The sequence below is a fragment of the Cibotium barometz genome, chromosome 5 (genome assembly GCF_041138505.1).
Source record: "Cibotium barometz isolate CiBa-2024 chromosome 5, ASM4113850v1, whole genome shotgun sequence".
Lineage (NCBI taxonomy): Eukaryota > Viridiplantae > Streptophyta > Polypodiopsida > Cyatheales > Cibotiaceae > Cibotium > Cibotium barometz.
The window spans coordinates 34,484,452-34,505,300 of record NC_141050.1 but is presented as its reverse complement, the minus strand read 5'-3'; the positions used below and the strand labels follow the sequence as shown (position 1 = coordinate 34,505,300).

General features: G+C 41.2%; 1 protein-coding gene across 1 annotated transcript; it reads right to left on the bottom strand.

Moving 5' to 3' along the window:
• Nucleotides 1–1,135: 1,135 nt before the first annotated feature.
• LOC147638402 (peroxiredoxin-2B-like) lies at nt 1,136–3,292 on the bottom strand. Its single transcript, XM_086798328.1, has 4 exons — nt 3,158–3,292; nt 2,914–3,078; nt 1,747–1,826; nt 1,136–1,633 (listed from the first exon to the last, which is right to left on the bottom strand). The coding sequence occupies exons 2-4, from the start codon at nt 3,066–3,068 to the stop codon at nt 1,374–1,376; spliced, it is 495 nt and encodes a 164-aa protein (XP_086654454.1). The 5' UTR covers nt 3,069–3,078; nt 3,158–3,292; the 3' UTR covers nt 1,136–1,373.
• Between the last annotated feature and the right edge of the window lie 17,557 nt (nt 3,293–20,849).

Here is a 20,849-nt window from a genome sequence, read left to right as displayed (position 1 = left end):
TTAAGGTGGCATTGTACATTTATATGTAGGAGCTCGGTTTTTTCCTTTGTGTTCCCAAGGATTTTTTTACTCGCAGCTGGAGACCTTTATTTGAATGGGAGTGTTAGACCTATATATAGCTAGCCCTAACTCACTCTAGGTCTTGCCTATATATATGTGACTTGTGACCAATATGATTTATTCTTGTGGAGCGTATGTGGTGTCTCTTGTCTCGTATTTTAAATTTACCCATTTGTGTCCCTTGTAAAGGTGTATGGACCATAGAAATAGAGCCAACCCCTACCCTCAACCAAGTGCCAAATTCTTTGTTTGATGCACTACATGTGGGAATGTATTCCAACCAAGTTCCAAATACAAAGGTGGCAATAGCTTCTATATCACACCCAATTCCTTCCGGAGAATTGTCAAGCTTTACTTCACCTTGATATGGCTAGTGATTCTAACGTTTCCTGCCCTTGATTGAGGAGAGTCCCAGATTATTGGGCGCTGACTCTTCACAGTATATTCACGATACTAACTCCACTAAACCTAGCTTACATTGAATCCATGTGCACCAAAAACAGGCAGCACTGACCTTCACTGTATATTCACCACCCTAACTCCACTATGCTAAGGTCGAGATTGTTTATATTGTCTTGCATTGGACTGGCTATATAACATATACCAGCACCAAATGCTCATCACATAGAAATATGAAATGCTCGCACACCCCACCAATAGAGGTACATCATAGCACACCAACAAAGCACATGACTGAGAAACAGTACTGGAGTGCAGAAAAGCACGCGACCAGGTAACCCAGACATAACTCTAAACAACTGCTGGGGTAAAGGCACACCCATAGTTCGTGAAATGGCACAAAGATATTTCCCAGTGCATACAAAATTGCAGCATTCATCTCTTGAATTAAAAAAAATGAAGCCCACTTTAGTTAGGCACCGTCCAGAGGCCTTTCCCACTTGCCAAAACACAAAAGAAGTGCAGCAGCCTGGGTTTTGCTCCATTAAATCGAAGGCAACCTTTCATCACACTTAAAACTGAAGCAGGCAGAAGGATATTAAAAACCATGACACATGCTTAACATCAATACAAAGCTCTGGTAGAGCTTTATGGGTAAGGGGGAGAATTGACCAGGTAGTGAACAATAGTAACTTTTTAAGCCTCAATCAATGAACAATTATAGTAGTTCAATCATTAGGCTTTTGAAAAAAACATAACATAGGACACGATCCTCAAAGATAGCAAAGTATTAAAAACCCCAATATTGAACAGTTCCATAAGCCTTAAGTTATTTTGTCAGTTCTATTGGCCTTAGGTTATTTTGTCCCAGATAGTAAAAAGTAAAATTTTCCATCTACCAACAAGCATTGATCTCAAGCTTCTAGAGCTTTAAGCATATCCTCAGCACTGGACACAGAAAATTCTCCTCCTTGCTCAATGTTGGCAACTTTCACAACAAGGTTGTCTACCAGCAGTGCAAAGCGTCTTGATCTGATTCCTAAGCCTTTCTCACTGAGGTCAAGTTCCAAGCCCAGAGCATGGGTGTACTTTGCGGAACCATCGGCCAACAACAAAACAGAGTCATTGTTTGGATACGTCTTTCCCCAAGCCTTAACCACAAAAGGATCGTTCACTGTAAATCAGACAGACAAGGTTCAAGTATCATGGAACAAAACAAGGAGCATGAAGGTGATAAAAGAGCTCAACAATCTGCCACTAGTGGCTAGGACAGGTAACAACAGGTACCTGTTAAACAGAGCAATTCATCGACACCCTTGCTCTTGAACTCTGCTGCTTTCTCAATGAAACCAGGGACATGCTTTAAGCTGCACAGCAACAAAAAATTCAAGGAGCTTAATGTCAGGACGTAAACCAACTATCTTGTTCTCAGTATCCAGAAATAGCAATAAAGGAGAGAAAAAAGCCTGGCCTCAACAACCTTGCTCTCACAACTAAGCATCCACATCAACTCTGCACAGATTTGGCTATACAGGACTGGCATTGCACTTCAAATATAAACACCGCTTCGTTGGCCTCTCCTCTTACAAAGCATTCTTTCTAGGCAAAACACTGCACCTTCCCCACAGAGCAGGAAGAGTTTTTTCCTGTCCCACCATCCTGAGATCCCGTCCTAGTTCTTTTTCTGATTCATCAAGCCTAATTCATACTAGGAGTCACATCATCCCATACACAAGACACTGGTTCATTGAACTAGATGCACTCAAAAAGACATGTCCATGCGATAGAAAATAGATTTGCAAGATCCTCCTATTGAGGGGCGTACTCAGCCTTTAATAAAGGCTGCATGAAGCAAATTAAAGATTAGGTGCTTGTGAAGAGATGAAAAATGACAAATACATGAAAATTGAAACAGCCCCACACGAATGACTCAGAGAATTGTCACCAAGTTGATGTTGAAGTGAGGTACGGCATTTTCAAAGCTATTCCCAGCAACGCTAGAAGCAGCCAAAGACAACTTCCCCAAAGCACATCCTTTATGGGGGAGGGTTTAATTCTGCTGGCTGAGGCCATGGCAGGGTTAGATGTAAACCTATACTCATGAATCATGCTTGGGGTCGATGGAGTCTCGCATACTTGACCCAACTACCCACCAAAAGTGGTGGCTGCAATGGTGGCCAAAACACAATGGAGGTCAAGGTCCTATTTATGGATAGCCCATGGGCATTTGTCAACGGGTGGGAGTCGCCCGTAACTACCCTAAGGGTATGGCCTACCAGACGATCGGCGAACACCCTTGCAGTATGCTTCCCCCCATCCAGTGGACATTCTTTCTCATCACTAACTTGGCATAACCAAGATGCACAAGATGACCCCGGGCACATGTGTGGAACGAGCACATCATATGGCGGCAGCTGTGCTTTGAATGGTTGATCCATGATCTGAGGAGAATACCTGCAAGTGGGCGTGAAAGCACCGGGGACGCCGAAGACGACGACCTTCTTGCCGGCCGCGATGGAGTGGATGGAGGCCTGCTGTAGCTTGTCCTCTGCGTCGAAGTAGGCCAGGGTGCCGTCGGGCAGAGTATCACCCACTGCGATCGGAGCCATGAGACTAAATCTGCAGGCGAGCCAAGGAATCACCCGTGTTAGAGTGAGGCTCTGAAAGCCTAAAATTCAGAAGGGCGCCAGAGACGTACACTCAGAGCTTCTCAAAACCCTAGAGAGGAGCACTCTGGGAGGTGGAACTAGCCAGAGTGAAATGCGTGCGGCGGCAACCAGCAGACCCACAAAGTTTTACTAGTACCCTTATTACGTACCCTTTTACCTTTTACTAGTACGTAGTAGCTGATAAGGCTCGATAATAAAATAAATAGTAACCACGACTCAGCGTTCACATGAAACATTTTTTTTATCCCATACAAAACTGAAATTTTAACTAGAATGTTTGGGTACCTTTATCTTCTTGATTGCTTGCACCTGTGCGTTGTCACAACGTACTTTGAAAGAACATGTCTTTCCGTTCACGTATAAACATCTTGAAGCGCTTGGTTGAAGATGGACAGTACAACCCATACCATTTCTACAGCATGTCCTCTTCGTATACGTGTCTTTCTCAAGTTTATATGAACAGCTTATAGAGCTTGAACAACGAGCATAAACATCAATGCTATGATTATATTCGACGTGAGCAATGGATGGATGTCGAGACAGAGATCTCCGGGTACATCGCAAGGTTGATAATTCCAAATTCATTACCACATTTGAATCTGAGTTACACGTCATTCATCAAGTCATAGGATTTTCGTGCTCATTTGTGTGAGTGATGTAAAAAAAAAAACCATACATAAAGTATGGCCGAGAGTTGGCACAGTCCTCCCCGAAATTTTATAAACATAGGAGAACGTACCCTTCTCCCATTTCCCAAATAGCGCTTTCGATATTGAAAGTGGACCAAAACACCTTCAGTAGGCGGCCATTAGTCATACATATTGATTCATGATACAAAACTCATACCATCAGTAGGTGGCCAAAACACCTTCAGTAGGCGGCCATTAGTCATACATATTGATTCATGATACAAAACTCATTTTCAAATGTGGTAATGAAGTTGTAATTTTCTAATTTGCGAGGTATTTTTGAATCCCCATCAAACATAAGAACAGGCTTCAAGCTCATCGATGCGGATGTCAGTCTAGCATTGCTTTCAAGTATGCTTTCAAATTCATGTTCATTCGAGCATTTCAAGCATTGCCGTATTTTTATCTGTTGAGAAGGGTACGACCGTGGCTTCACAATGGTACAGCCGTACCTTTCACAACATGCGTTCCACCATGATGGCCATTCTAGGGATACATAAACATGGTAGTTCATCAGCACAGAACCAACAATAGCAGCTTTAGGCAAAATAATTTCGTAAGATTAACAAATCCAAAGGGCTCGAGCGAGAGTGAGAGAGAAGTGCCTTAAGCTTCTGTGCCTTGATGTATTCCCAGACTTTCATGAGTACCGAGATAATTCGAGCTGGTAGATCTGAGCAGCCTGGAGGAGGAGTGCGTGTCAAGAGCACCGCGTGGGGAAGGAGCATATGACCGATGAAAAGGGAGAAACCCAATTAAGCGTGTTTTGTCATTCAGTAGACGTTCCCGCCTAGCCCGTTTGCCACGCCCTGCATGTCGGGCTTACCCATCAAGAGGCCGAATGCCCGGATCTCGGCAAAGAGACGACGGACGCAGTCTTGATCATGCTCCTTGATTATTTTGCACACATCCAAGACAATGGCATGTAAGCTGAGTAGTGGGCAGCTTGAAGACCAAGGAGCAAGCTGGAGCTTGTGAATATAGAGAGCACGATGAGACGATGTTGAAGAGCCCCTTCTAGATACTCCTTCTTGAAGGAGAAGACGTCGTTCACCCAGTGGATGTTGTAGGTGCAATAGACTGGAGCAAGCGGATAAGCGGGTGGGAAAGGGTCTCCTCGTCGAAATTCAACCCAAGGGCGTACTCTATGAGCACGTAGCATACCTGCCAACCACCGGCATTTGCTCGGACGAGCTTGAACGTCTCCAGATCGGGGATGCTGCCGGCCTGGAGATAGGAAACCTGATGCCTTGTATCGTCCAGGTATTCCATGAACTTGGCTATGAGACAGGGTTGCTAGGTGACTGGCATCTCCTCGCACATCTCCCTCCACCACTTAGCGGTGGTGTCTGTGAGCACACAGATGACCGGATTAACGCTGGAAGGGGCTATCTTTGACTCAAGCACGCCCACAATGCTCATCATGAGCTCGTCCGCCGTGGCTAGGTCGCATCCCATCTCCTCAGGGTCGTTCAAAGAAACGGGCTAGGATCCAGGCATTGGACATCTCTTTGAGTTCATGTGGTCAGGGTGGTTGTTCCATGGGAAAGACCAGTAGATGGGTGGGATGGTGATGCTATGGAGGTCGGAGAGGAACCAATCCTTAGGAGCCTGCACATTCTCATCAAATCTTCTTGCCAATAGGCTAGATTAAGCGTGCCACGTGGTCTTCTCTAGATGCTTGCTTTTGTGCAAGCATCTTAGGCTACCCAAGGTAAAAAGGTTTTTATTAAATTTTAATAGGTTTTAAGCAAACATCTTTCTATATATAACTGGACTAACGAGCTAGCATAAATCTATGAAAAGCTTCTTTATAAAAGCTTCGATGTAATTAGTCACAAACTAGATTGTATGGTCTGATTTTGATTTTTCTTTTAATATATTTCCAGTTCTTCCAAAATATTTATATATAACCAAGCTAACGCCCCCCCTCCACGTGGTGTGTTTTTTTGGAGGCTGGAGGTGCCCACGTCAACCCATGCAAGGGGACTTTAGTGCCACCATTTTCCTGCTGGGCTCGAGCAAGAGTGAGAGAGAAGCACCTTGAGCTTCTGCACCCTGATGTATTCCCAGACTTTCATGAGTATCGCCAAGATAATTTGACCTGGTAGATCTGAGCAACCTGGAGGAGGAGTGCGTGTCAAGAGCACCGCGTGGGGAAGGAGCAGGCGACCGGTGAAAAGGGAGAAACCCAATTAAGCATGTTTTTCTAGTAGACGTTCCCGCCCAGCCCGTTTGCCATGCCCTGCATGCCAGGCTTACCCATCAAGAGGCCAGATGCTCGGATCTCGGCAAAGAGACGGATGATCATGCTCCTTGATTATTTTGCACACATCCAAGACAATGGCCTGCAAGCTGAGTAGTGGGCAGCAGCTTGAAGGCCAAGGAGCAAGCTTGAGCTTGTGAATATAGAGCACGACGGGATGATGTTGAAGAGGTCCCCTTCTAGATACTCCTTCTTGAAGGAGAAGATGTCGTTCACCCACCAGTGGATGTTGTAGGCTGCAAGAATAGACTGGAGCGAGCGGATAAGTGGGTGGTGGGAAAGGGTCTCCTCATCGAAATTCAACCCAAGGGTGTACTCTATGAGCACGCAGCATACCTGCCAACCACCACCATCTACCTGGATGAGCTTGAACGTCTCCAGATCGGGGATGCTGTTGGCCTAGCGATAGGAAACCTACCGCCTTGTACCGTCCAGGTATTCTCCATGAACTTGGCTATGAGATGGGGCTACTAGGTGACTGGCATCTCACTCCACCACTCAGCGGTGGTGTCTGTGAGCACATGGATGACCGGATTAATGTTGGAAGGGGCTATCTTTGACTCAAGCACGCCCACAATGCTCGCCATGAGCTCGCCCGCCATGGCTAGGTCGCACCCCATCTCCTCAGGGTCGTCAAAGAAACGCCAGGCATCGGACATCTCTTTGAGTTCATGTGGTCAGGGTGGTTGTTCCATGGGAAAGACCAATAGATATGGGTGGGATGGTGATGCTATGGAGGTCGGAGAGGAACCAATCCTTAGGAGCCTGCACGTTCTCATCAAATCTTCTTGCAATAGGCTAGATTACGCGTGCCACATGGCTTCTCTAGATTCTTGCTTTTTTGTGCAAGCATCTTAGGCTACCCAAGGTAAAAAGGTTTTTATTAAAATTTAATAGGTTTAGACAAACATCTTTCTATATATAATCGGGTTAACGACCTAGCGTAAATCTATGAAGTTAAGCTTCTTTATAAAAGCTTCGATTTAATCAGTCACAAACTAGATTGTATGGTCTGATTTTGATTTTTCTTTTAATATATTTCCGGTTCTTCCAAAATATTTATATATAACCAGGCTAATGCCCCCCCTCCACGTGGTGTGTTTTTTTGGAGGCTGGAGGTGCCCACGTCAACCCCATGCAGGGGGGCTTTAATGCCGCCATTTTCCTGCTGGATGTGCCGCCCACATTAACCATGCAAGCACCCAGCTTCCTCCATCACTCTCTTGATGTAGACTCTACGTCGGTTGCAGGCCCTCGCCCTCCAGATCGTTTTATTGTTGCCGCCCTCCATTCCTCTCTCGTTGCTGCAAATGCTTAAAAATTGCTTTCCTCTTTCGTCGTTGCTGTTTTCTCCCCTCGCTCTCTGGAAGGTTGGTGTCACATTCGTTCTTCCATCTCGTCCCATTGGGTTGTGTTTGCTCCCCTCGCTCTCTAGAAGGTTCTCTCTCTCTCTCTCTCTCTCACACACACACACACACATCTTATTTGACTGTTTGTGCAGGTGTCGGTGCTCGCTGTGTGGAGGTTCTGTGTGTATGTGTGTGTGTGTAGGTGTCGCCGAACTCTCTTGCTTGTTGTTCACTCTCTGAGGTGGTCTCTCTCTCTCTCTCTCTCTCTCTCTCTCTCTCTCTCTCTCTCTCTCTCTCTCTCTCTCTCTCTCTCTCTCTCTCTCCTCTGACTTTGTTTTCTTTTGTGGTTTTGCAAGGGTTGTGCACAGCTTGGGATGGTCGCTTGCAACACCCAGCATCCTCATCGTAGCTGAAAGCTTTTTTTGATATAATGTGAAAGTATTTTTAACGTGCGCGTGCTGCGTGTGTATTTGAGAGAGTTTTTTTTACTTATTTTAAAATGTTGTTAGTGAAACATTTTTTTAATATAATGTGAAAGTATTTTTAATGTGTGCGTGCTCTCTGTGTGTGTGTGTGAGAGAGAGAGAAGGTTTTTTTTCGTATTTTAAAATGTTGTTAGTGAAATCCTTTTTTTAAACCAATAATATATATAATATAAAAAGTAAAAGACCGCTTTACATAAACTTTCCATGCCCACAATCAGCCCTTAACATCATCTGCATAAGAGTCACCATTCAGCAGGCTACACATCAAATCCCATCTATCATCCTCCTCTGAAACAAAAGAAGATTCACCCCAAGATAAGTGATATCCCAGCAAGATACATACCTCAATCAAAGCTTCAGATGTGCAACCCCTAGGGGTTTGCTAGTCAAAACTTTTTTTAATATAATGTGAAAGTATTTTAAAATGTGTGTGTGTGTGTGTGTGTGTGTGTGTTTGAGAGAGAGTTTTTTAATTGAAGGTGAAAGTACTTTAAAATGTGCGCGTGCGTGCACCGTGCCGTGTGTGTGTGTGTGTTTGAGTTTTTTTATTGAAGGTGAAAGTATTTTCAAATGTTTTAGTAATATGAAAAGGAAGTGAGTGAGTGAGTGAGTGTGTGTGTGTGTGTGTGTGTGTGTGTGTGAGAGAGAGAGAGAGAGAGAGAGAGAGAGAGAGAGAGAGAGATAGAGAGAGAGAGAGATTAGTAAATGTGTGTGTGTGTGTGTAAGTGTGTGCGTGCGCACACGCCATGTGTATGTGTGTGTGTGTGTGTGTGTGTGTGAGAGAGAGAGAGAGAGAGAGAGAGAGAGAGAGAGAGAGAGAGTTTTTTTAATTGAAGGTGAAAGTATTTTAAAATGTTTGTGTGAAAATATGAATAAGAAGTGTGTGTGTGTGTGTGTGTGTGTGTGTGTGAGAGAGAGAGAGAGAGAGAGAGAGAGAGAGAGATTGATTACTATTGATAAAATAAATGTGTGTGTGTGCGCGCGCGCGCATCGTGTGTGTGTGTGTGCGCGCGCGCGCCGTGTGTGTGTATGTGTGGGTGTGTGTTTGAGAGAGTTTTTTGATTGAAGGTGAAAGTATTTTAAAATGTTTTAGTAATATGAAATGTGTTTGTTTGTGTGTGTGTTTGAGAGAGAGTTTTTTTTAAAAAGGTGAAAGTATTTTAAAATGTTTAGTAATATGAATAGGAAGTGTGTGTGTGAGAGAGATTGATTACTAATTGATAAAATAAATGTGTGTGTGTGTGTGTGTGTGTGTGTGTGAGAGAGAGAGAGAGAGAGAGAGAGAGAGAGAGTGTACATATAACATATACCCATGCGTGTGTGTGTGCGTGCACGCACCCGTAGTGTGTGTGTTTGAGAGAGATTTTTTTTGAAGGTGAAAGTATTTTAAAATGTTTTAGTAATATGAATAGGAAGTGTGTGTGTGTGTGAGCTTTTTTATTGAAGGTGAAGGTTTTTTAAAATGTTTTAATAAGTTGAATAGCAAGTGTCCCAAAAATTCATATCAAAACCTTAAATGGTGCAAAATAGCGAACTCAAAGAAACCGATGATAAGAAACTTGTCAAAAAATCACATACTGCACCTTATTACTCCTGTGTGAGACATCAATAACCCGTATAATGCATATGCACTCTATGAGTCTTAACAACGTCATTGACCCGATATATCATGCATAGCGGAGTAGTTTGAGTTACAGACACAACCATAAAAGCCATCAATGTACTTGGCCAATCATTAGTCTATCCAATAGTGAAACAGGCCCTTAAGGACTGACATGCAACCTTATAAACTATAGTAGATCAATATCCAGAAATTATACTCTGATATTGAATTTGTCTGGGAGTTTGGGGAACCCATAAATTATTGTATATGCCAAAAAAAGCCTTATTAATCATAACGAAACCCTTACAAGGTGCAGAATATCAAACTTAGAGAAACCAATGATAGGAATCTATCAAGAATTCAAATATTGTGCCTTGCACGATATGGGTCTCAACAACATCATTGACCCAATATATCATGCATGGCAGAGTAGCCCATGAGTTGCAGACATGAACATCAATGTATTTGGCCAACAATTATCCTATACTATAGAGAAACCAGCCTTCAAGGATACATGGCATGCAACGTTATGTTTAGCGAGTAAAAACTATATGATTAATGTCCATAAATCACACATGCAAAATCCTGGATAGGATCTTTATAAACATAATATTCAATATACGAGTCTCATCTGCATCCTGTGTAGAGCTGAGAGGTTCTTTACAAATACATGAACAAAGTATTATGAAAAACTGGCATAAGTAATTCCAAAGACGTTCATATATGCTACCTGAGAGGAGCTCTCGGTTGTTGCAAGAACCACAGACATAGAAACACCAGATACGTACAGGGGGCTAAGTGAGTATACACTCACCTTCCAGGCTCCATATATAGGTCTAGATAGGTCATTTGCCAGTTGTCGTCACTCATGAAGGCACATCGTTGGCGCCATCTCCATGCTTAGAGACCTTACTCACAAAGTGCCGTATCTAGCATTGCTATATGCAAAGTACTGACACCGGTGGGGGCGGCTCAGAGCCATAACCCCAACCAACCATAGCTAGAATGCCTGACACATGTAGTTGGTAGTCGCATCATGTACCAAATATATAATTGCAGAGTTCACATGCAACTCATTGAATGTGTATTTTTGGGGTTTTCGTTGTAGTGTGAATGTCCCCAAATTACGGCCACTCATGCGGTTTTTAACCAAGGCATACTTTACGATTGATAATAGCTAATTACAATGTGAAATGTGTGTTTTATGTTTGTATGCACAGAGGGAAAAAATTAGTTTTTTGTGATAGATGAGTAGTGTGTGTGTGTGTCTGTGTGTGTGCGTGCGTGCCCGCCCATTCCCAAGCACCATACTCATAAATGTTTGAGGCAATAGGCCCCATGATTATGGGCCTACTGCCTCAACAGATTAATAAGTAAAGAAGGGTTGAATCTAGCCCCACTCCATTTGTTGCAAGCTAGACTCTTTATGATGACATTAGGTACATCTTTCTTCCTGAATCCATTGTTACAAAATTTATTGATTAGTTTGGATATCTCCTCAAAGGCAACAAATGGTTAGTTGAAGAATAAATTACTAGGTAAAAGGATCCTAGAATTGTTTTTAGGCTTTGGACAAAAGAACAGTTGCTTTTTCTTTTTACAAACTCAGAAGGTACGATAGGGAGTTTTTCATGTTTCTAGGTATACCTCATAACAAGGTTACCCGTATAAGGGCTTATGAGGGAGAATTTGATATTCAAATAGTTAGTTTTAGTGATGAAAAGAGTATCATCAATATTTATCCCATGAATCCAAGTGGGCTCTATTAAGATAAAGTTAGTTGGATAAATTTATTTGAGAAAAGAAGCAAACATAGGATAGTTAAGATTGAGAATATCATCCATGTATCGAAAGTAATGTGTGATGCCTTTTGGATTTGTGGACAACATCCGCATGAGATGTGCTAAAGCAATATTCAAAATAAGCAAAGTATATGTTACACATTACTGGGGAACATGAGAACCCCATAGGAATTCCTTTAGTTTTTTTAAAAGCCTGTGAGCCTAGTTGAATAAAATTGTGGTTAAAGGGCTCGAATAGTAAATGTTGAATCTCTACCTGTCAATTGTAATCGAGAATTCAACGGATGGCTTTTTACCCATCGGGGGAAGGTAATGACTAAGGGATATTTTAGGGAATCCTTCCTTTTTTCTTTTTTCAAATATCATGTTGCATACTTTGTATAGTATGTTCATGAGTCCCGTTTTCCCAAATAGTGGGATGTTCTCGTAGCATTGTGTGATATCCGCAGTGAAAATGTGAAAGATAGAGTTTGGTAGGTTTAAGGTTACCTCTGTAGAGTTTGGTAGGTTTAAGGTTACCTCTGTAGAGTTTCTAACAATCTAGAAGGGATTAGACTGTATATTTAGAAAGGTTTTAAACTCTTATTGCTTTATACCACAAATTTATCAAGTACCAGGTTAAGCACTTTGGTAATGATTAAGGCAATATTTGTGAAGATGCAATTAGCCGCATTAAAAATCCATCGGAATTTATTTTTTGTGGATTTTGAATGTAGAGACCAATACTGGTATCCTAATGTTAGGGGTATCAATATTCATATTTCTTAATTCCTCTTGTAGATCATTGGCAATCTTGAATAGATTGTTAGTAAGTTTGTAAAACTCATCCCCAAATAACCGCGTTCTGCCTGCCATGTAGGCAACCTTTTTACAAATGATGGACACATTTTTGGGTGCTTTATCCAGCCCAATCACCATTAATTTGTTAAGTAATGTTTTTATTGAGTGTAAAAAGCCAGGATTAATCCAATAGCTTTTTTTGATAGCCATTTTTGGGGGATCCATTTAATTTTTTCCATAAACAAGTGAGGCATGACATCTGCAATTGCATTAAGTTATGAAGATTCCAATTGGAGTTTACTGGCAATGTTTGCTAGACAGTCTAGTATGGCACTGATGGCCAAATTTGGATTTAGAGGTTTAGTGGGAATGTGATTTAGCCCTTTAGAAAGTAAACTTCTGATGTTCGTATCTATAACAATGTTCAGATTTGTTGTGTAAACATGTAAACCAAAGTCAGAGAATTCTTTAGCATATGTAGTGAAATCAAAACAAAAACATTGGGGTTTAGCATCATCTCATAAGAACTCGTGTTTGTAAAAAATCTTCTTTAGACTTGCAATATATCTTGAACCTATTTTGACATTTAGCCTTGCATCATGATTTCCTAAAACCAAGTCGAAAGCTGCTATTAATACTTATTTTAGAGAGGTATATTCCAATAATTTGTTAGTAAAAAGGCAATGAGAGAAGTTAACTTTTTGCATATCGTCTTTGGTACACAAAGAATCCTTCTCCCGGTGTGGCTTTTTAAAATCTAAATCTAGAATTACATGTCTTGCAAATTTAAAATGGGAAAACCACACCCGTGACTCTTTGAAATAAAGGATTTTGATTTATTTCTAGCAGAGCTATAATCAGAAGAAGGAGAGAGAAAAGAGGTAAAAGTACTAGGTGTACCAAACGATGAGTTGGGTTTCTTTCTTAGAAGGAGATGAAGGGGATTTGCTATCAATACAAGGGTTAAGAAGCACATTTATGAGCTTAATCCCTTTAAATTGACCAACTATTAAGAATGGTTCTTGGTTCTGCTCCTTTGAGTTCAATTAGTACACCCAACATGAGCTGTCTAAATTGTAGAAAGGCAATTTGTGCTAAAACCAGGTTTCTAGCTTGACCTCCTAGCAAAGAGCAAAGAAGCGAGAGATGGAACACCACTGGTTTGTCTGGAAATAGATCCTCCAAGTGATTAGAAAATGGTATACTTTGGACACCTTTGGTACCAATTCTAATAATCGGGAATCAGTCATAGTACACATGTCTGTTTGGAAAGACTTAATAGCCTCTAGAGCCGCTGGATCCCTATTAAAAATATTTCATGTGAGGGGGACATTGAGTGTGGATGGAGTAGCGAGGAAAGAAGGTTCCAAACCACATTGATTTCTTAAGAAATTCAAGATATCCACTCCCATCGTAACAAAGGGGGTAAGATCTGAATGGTAGGTTTTAGTGAGCATCATGGGTATAATAAGTCAGAGATGGTTTAGTTGCCATCATCCTTGTTTTTATCAAGAGTTACAAGGACACGAACCCAATCATTGAATGAGAGGAACTACAAGATGGATCCAAGAGGGAAAATTTCTGGATTTATATATGACAAACCCTTGTTCTAAGGTTCTTCATCCTTTATGCATGCCAAGACATGCTGGGAAGTTTTCGACGGGGTATGTTCCGTTGGAATCTCGACACCCCTTGGAAGTGGTAGGATCTAAAATCAAAAGAAACTTCTTAGAGTTTGAGATGAGTATGAGATAAGGACTACCTTCAACCAGCATGCAACCCAAAATTGTTGTGAGCCCTGATCTCGCCTCAAAAGTCAAGCCACCTACTTGATACCTATCAACTCATAGAGCATAATGATAGTGGGGAGAGCTAGACTTCTAAGGTAAAAAATATCAAGCTAGAGGTTCCATATATCTCCCTTTTAAAAGAGATATATACTGCAACTATAATGTGTGTTTTCAGTCTTCTACATACATCAACAGTCAGAAAACTCCAAGAACCTTATCCAACTTGACTAGTAAAATTGTTTAAACAGGATTATAGAACATCTGATTTGTATACAATAATCGTGTTACAAGTAAGTGAAGCCAGTGACTCCATTATTTGAAAACATTTGGTGTAGAGCATAAACCCAAAGACATTTTGAGAGAATAGATCATATTACCTGCATCCATCCAAACAGACAAACAACTTGTTAGCCCATATATGTATTGCAGGTGTCTTAGGACCTATCACATGTTATAGATGTCACTCCAAATAGCCTCAATTTTATGCTAAAATAGGGTATGTTACCCCATCATACATAGGTAGATATTTTTCTATGTATAGGCAAGGTTTGCAGACATAGTCCTAGCCCAAGGCACACAGAATAAGAACTGTATCCTTTTGTTCATGGACCATGAATGTGCATATAGTGATAGCTAAGAGGACCATCCCAAATCTTCTTTCATTGGTTTCATGATGGGTATTTATTCTCTCTCTTTATATATATTCTTAGACCAAATACAAATGTAAGTTGATTGTAAAAAATCAACGATATTTCTACAAAGCCATGTGTACTAGACCTTTATATAGGTTTGAAACATTATAATTCACGTTTCTGGTTTAGACCCCTGGGAGCTATCCTCTGTATATGTCCCCGCCTGCTAACCAGATAAACAGAGGCTAGGTTGACAATATGCAATCATGGTATTAACCCAATGCATTGTAGCTCAAGATTATATACCATCAGCATGTTAGAGAATGTAAACATGATGTTTAATAGAGGTCCCATCAATATGTGAAGATTAATGATTGGGAACCTGCATAGTAATCTTAGTATTGTAATCCTATGGTATCATCAGAAACCAGAGTATGTTATGTATATCTGTCCAAATATACACCCGGTTATCTTTAAAAAAAAACCATAACCTAAATGATTCTCAAAAATTCACATCAAAAACTCAAAGAAACCGATGATAAGAAACTTGTCAAAAAATCACATACTGCACCTTATTACTCCTGTGTGAGACATCAATAACTCGTATAATGCATATGCACTCTATGAGTCTTAACAACATCATTGACTCGATATATCATGCATAGCGGAGTAGTCTGAGTTACAGAAACAACCATAAAAGCCATCAATGTACTTGGCCAATCATTAGTCTATCCAATAGTGAAACATGCCTTCAAGGACTGATGCACAACCTTATAAACTATAGTAGATCAATATCCAGAAATTATACTTTGAGATTCAATTTATCTGGGAGTTTGGGGAACCCATAAATCATTGTATATGCCCAAAAAAGCCTTATTAATTGTATCGAAACCCTTATAAGAAGGTGCAGAATATCAAACTCAGAGAAACCAATGATAGGAATCTATCAAGAATTCAAATATTGCGCCTTCCACTGATTCCAGCCTAACCCCATCCGGCCCATGGGTTTAGCCACCACCCAACCATTGGAATCGGTAGAACCAGACAATTACTCACCCACCCATAATTGAATGCCTTTCTTAACTTTTGCTTTCGAATACAGATACGCACACACTCCTCTTTAAAACTTTAACATATAAAATAATCCATTGACAAATAGTTAATGGTTACAGATGTCATAACTCAAAAATTCTATCCAGTCCCTTGTTTCTCAAAAAAAGTATCACTCTGGACTCTCCGTTGAGACCACTAGTCTGCAAAACGAGATCCAGTAACAGATTACAATAATCATTTCGTCCATCATACATATCTTCCATGACATACGCATGGGTGTCATAGGCACCACAAGCCCGTGCATCTCCTGGTCAGAACCCTCCAGGATCCTTAGGTGTCCTGGCACTTCACTCAAGGACCGCTTCGTCGGCCCTCGCCCATCATACCGGAAGCACACCATTTTTCAACCATACCGAGGCTGGTCAAGACCCGGGCAGGCTTTGCCGCATAAGCCGTCCTGTGGACACTCCCCGCCGCCCTTTGGACACTCCCCGTCGCCAGCTGTTGCAACCGAACTTCCCTTAGAAAAACATATACCAAATGCTTCCTCCAGAATTATGGCATAAGACAGTCCTTTAAGAAAACAGGGTTTCTATGCAAGTTTTCAGTTTAATTTTCTTTTGAATACAAGGAGTAATTTCTTGAATCAGTATCCCCAAAACTTCTTGATCAGAATTCTGAATTTCATACCAGAATTCCTCGAATTTTGTAACCTTGATCTATAGGATCAATTCGAAGGGTCTCAAACTTAGTTTCAGATTTGGCAGGAGTTTTGAGTGTATTTTTCTAAACTGGTCACACCTTCTTTCCTCGAAACTGACGAAAGAGTTTGGTCTTGGTCATAGTCTGATTCAAGGTTCGAGTCGGATAAGATTTTTCCTGAATTGAAAAGGTTTGATAATTCAGTTACTATTTTCCTGAATTGAAAAGGTTTGATAATTCAGTTACTATTTTACTGAATTTCTTACTGAGGTGAGCTTTCACGAGCGCTTGCAGGTCCCTATACTTTGCAGATTAACCCGTAGGGCTGTGTGTTCTCAAAAATTGCATCTGAGGTCGTTTCGGGCTCCGTTTTAGCATTACAAGTTCTGTACAAGTGTTTTCGTCATTTTGTGCAAAAATTTTGACAGTGCAGTTTTCTGCAAAACAGGCATATGTATTCTATTGTGGACCGTGCTACATAGCACGAGTTGTTTTCTGTTCAGTCTTTACTTCATTACATGTAGCTTTTGCATTAGTTTCAGTCAGTGGCCATGGCTGATAATAGCAATGATGTATTTTGCATGTTGTCTGCTGATGACAAATTGGATGGAGACAGCAAGTACCCACTTTGGGCATACATGATGCAGCATGTTTTGGTTACAAAAGGAGTGTGGAACATTGTGCAGGGTATGGATGTACGTCCAGGTTCTGTGGATGTAGGATCTATTGAGGATGTTGCAGGTTCTAGCAGCTCTACTGTTGCTGTTGTTTTACCCACTGTTGAACAAGCTCATTGGGATGGTAAAGATGCGCAGGCTCATGCCTTGATTGCACTTTTTGTCAAACGTAATATCACTCCACATATTCGTTCAGCTAAAACAGTAAAATAGGCTTGGGATATTCTAGCTGGTTTGTATGCAGGTCGCAGGTCGTAACGAGGCAAAAATCTCTTATCTGCGTAAAGAGCTAGAATCGAAGATTATGCAGGAAGATGATGACATGAATGTTTTTCTTGCTGAGATTAAAGATCTCAAGAAATAGTTGATTTCTGTAGGTGAGATTATTCCTGATCATTCTCTTGTGAAGACTATTCTTGATGCTTTACCTGAGTCATACCAGACTTTTGCTTCCACGTGGAGACTTGTTACTGAGAGACAGACCTGATGTTGTCAAGTATGATACTTTAGTCAACAAGCTCTTGCAAGAAGCATAGTCCAAGCAAAACAGGGCTAGGCAACATGCAGTTGATCAAGCATTTGTTGTTGCTACCCAGCAGAGAAGAAGTGGTAAGGCAGCCCCTTCCACTATTTCTTCTCCTATTAGTAGGTCTGCAACTTCTTCTCCTTCCACAGGTAGCAACAATAGGTCCGAGAAGGCTCTTGAAAGGTAAGAAAAAAATCAGGTGCAACTATTGTAAGGCAACTGATCATGTCATTAAGAATTGTCCTAAGCTAAAGGCTAAAGAGACAAAGAAGAAAGAGTCAAATACAGCCACAATAGCGGATGCTTCTACAAATGCAGATTCTGCAAATGTTGTGCATGATATAGAATGGGCGTTTAGCGTGTATTGCCAGTATGACCCATCTGTACATGATGCATGTTTGGCAGTTTCTGTTGACTCTGATGTATGGTATTTTGACAGTGGTGCTACAAAGCACATTACCTCGCATCGTGATATGTTCACTTGTCTTGAGGCTGTCTCTAATGGGAATACTGTCACATGTGCCAATAATGCTTCTTACCCAGTGAAGGACGTTGGTAAAATTATGCTTACTGCTGCAAATGGCAGCGCTTTCACACTTTCAGATGCTTTGTATGTGCCAGGGATAAAGAAGAATCTATTGTCTGTCTCTGCGCTTGCTAGACTTGGACTTGTAGTTAAATTTGTGGATGACAGATGTACTGTTCATGATTTGACTTTTGGTGATACGATTATTGCATCTGGCACCTTGTTTCGTGGGCTGTATAGGCTCAATTCTTATGACAAGTGTGTGGAAGATTCAGCAAATGCAGTTTCTGATGAAAAGGCAGTTTCAGATGCAAAACTATGGCATGCTCGTTTTGGTCATCTGAACTTTGCTAGTTTGTTGCATTTGCAGAAATTTGATATGGTTGCTTCATTGCCCTCTTGAGGCACCATTAAAACATGTTTGTGAAGGCTGTATTTTGGGCAAAATGGAGCGTTCTGCATTTCCAAAGGATGGTTCTGTGCAGGCCACTCGCAAATTGCAACTTGTACATAGTGATGTATGTGGGCCTATGTAAACTTCGTCATTTGGTAAACACTTGTACTTCGTGACTTTCATTGATGATTACTCAAGGCATGCATGGGTATATCCACTGAAGGTAAAGTCCGAAGTGTTTTTGTGCTTCAAACAGTTTTTGCTTATGGTTGAAAATGTATCCAATTGTACTGTGGGCACCCTCCATTTTGATCGAGGGGGGAGTACATGTCTAAAGAGTTTGATGCATTTCTGGCTAGTCGTGGGATAAAACACTAATGTACAGTGCCGTATACTCCTCAGTAAAATGGTGTTGCTGAGAGAAAAAACAGGTCACTTATGGGGAGATGGCACGATGTATGGTCAAGAGCCAAGCTTTGCCACATGCGTTTTGGCTTGAGGCTGTCATGTGTGCTGCATATGTACTCAACAGGTGTCCCACTAAGGCCTTGCAGTCTGTTACTCCATACGAAGCTTGGCATGGTAGGAAGCCTTCTATTGGTCACTTGCGTGTCTTTGGTTGCTTGGCCTATGCTTTAGTGCCTGTGCAACAATGTAGAAAATTGGATGATAAGGTTGTCAAATGCATTTTTATTGGTTACATGCTGAGAGAAAGGGTTACAGATTGTATCATCCGCAGTCAAAGCGTATCTTGATTAGTCGAGATGTTGTTTTGTGGAAGATGCTGTGCAGCCTTTGTTATCATGTACCAAAGAGATAGGTGTGAGCTCACGGGATGTATTTGATACGTTGTTATCTCTGTTTATAGGTGGGAATTCAAATGTAAGTCGTAATGAGGCAAATATTCAGCCTATGTAGATTTCAAACGACATCATAGATCAGCCTATTTGATACGTTGTTGTCTCTGTTTACAGGTGGGAATTCAAATGTAAGTCGTAATGAGGCAAATATTCAGCCTATGCAGATTTCAAACGACATCATAGATCAGCCTATTTCTGATGCAGATTTATAGGACGTAATTTATGAGGATAGGGCTGAAAATGAGCAGGCTAGAGGTATGCCTAAATGGCTAGTGCAAACCTTGCATGATAGTAAAATTGATGCACCTATGTCTAGTCGTACTCGTTCAGGTTTTCAGCATGCCTCTTATGCATCAGATTGTTATGCTTTGGCTGTGTCTAGTATGTGTGAAGAGAAAGAACCTCTTTCATTTGATGAGGCACAAAAATCAGAAAATTGGTTGGCTGCAATGCAAAGTGAATATGATGCTATAATGAAGAATGGTATATGGTCTTTGTGTGATTTGCCTATTGGTAAAAAGGTCATTGGATGTAAGTGGGTTTTTAAGTTGAAACGAAAGCCAGATGGCAGTGTTGATCGCTATAAGGCTAGACTTGTTGCAAAGGGTTATGCTCGAGAAAAGGGCATTGATTTTGATGAAACCTTTTCTCCCACTTGTCGTATGACTACCATTCGTAGCATTTGTGCATTGGTAGCTCATAATGGTTGGAATGTACATTAGTTGGACATAAAGACTATGTTCTTGAATGGAGATTTGCATGAGGAGGTGTATGTATCGCAGCCTCGTGGTTTTGTTCAAAGAGGGCAGGAAAACAAAGTGTGCAAGTTGAAAAAGGCTTTATATGGTTTAAAGCAAGCTCCACAAGCTTGGTATGAAAAGATACATGCATATTTGACTGCACATGGTTTTTAGAATAGTCCAACAGAAAGCACTTTGTATATTAAACGTGTGGATGATGTACATCTAATCATTGCTCTCTATGTCGATGACATGCTGCTCACAGGACCAAATGAGAATCATATTGCTGATTTTAAGGCTGATTTGACTGCCTCTTTTGAGATGTCAGATTTGGGGCATTTGCATCATTATTTGGGGATACAATTTAAGTAGTGTGATGGAGGTATTGCTTTGTGTCAGACAAAGTATATTGAGACATTGTTTGCGGAGATTTGGCCTTGAAGACTGCAAGCCTATTGCTACTCCAATGGAGACAGGTTTGAAGTTGAGTCTTCATGATGCTGGCGATCACTTTGATGTCACACTCTATCAGACAGTTGTTGGTTGCCTCATTTATGTATGCATTACGAGGCCGGACTTTCAGTTTGTAGTCTCACAGGTGAGCAAGTTTATGCATAGCCCAGGGTCTCAGCATTGGAAGGCAGTTAAACGGATCTTTCGCTACTTGAGTGGAACCATACATCTTGGGTTGTTTTATCCCAAGGGGGGATTGTTGCCACCAGATTTACATGCTTTTTTGGACTCAGATTGGGCTGGTTGCTCTATGACACAAGAGTGTCCACAAGTGGTTTTTGTTTCATGCTCGGTAGATCATGCATATCTTGGTTGAGCAAGAAGCAACCTACTG

What these genes read in the sequence shown, in the direction of transcription:
- LOC147638402 (XM_086798328.1), bottom strand. Translation starts at nt 3,068, where the DNA reads ATGGCTCCGATCGCAGTGGGTGATACTCTGCCCGACGGCACCCTGGCC. An exon ending in GCTTTCACGCCCACTTGCAG is followed by an intron (nt 1,827 to 2,913) that starts GTATTCTCCTCA and finishes GTTGCTGTGCAG; the next exon opens with CTTAAAGCATGTCCCTGGTT. An exon ending in TGAATTGCTCTGTTTAACAG is followed by an intron (nt 1,634 to 1,746) that starts GTACCTGTTGTT and finishes TCTGATTTACAG; the next exon opens with TGAACGATCCTTTTGTGGTT.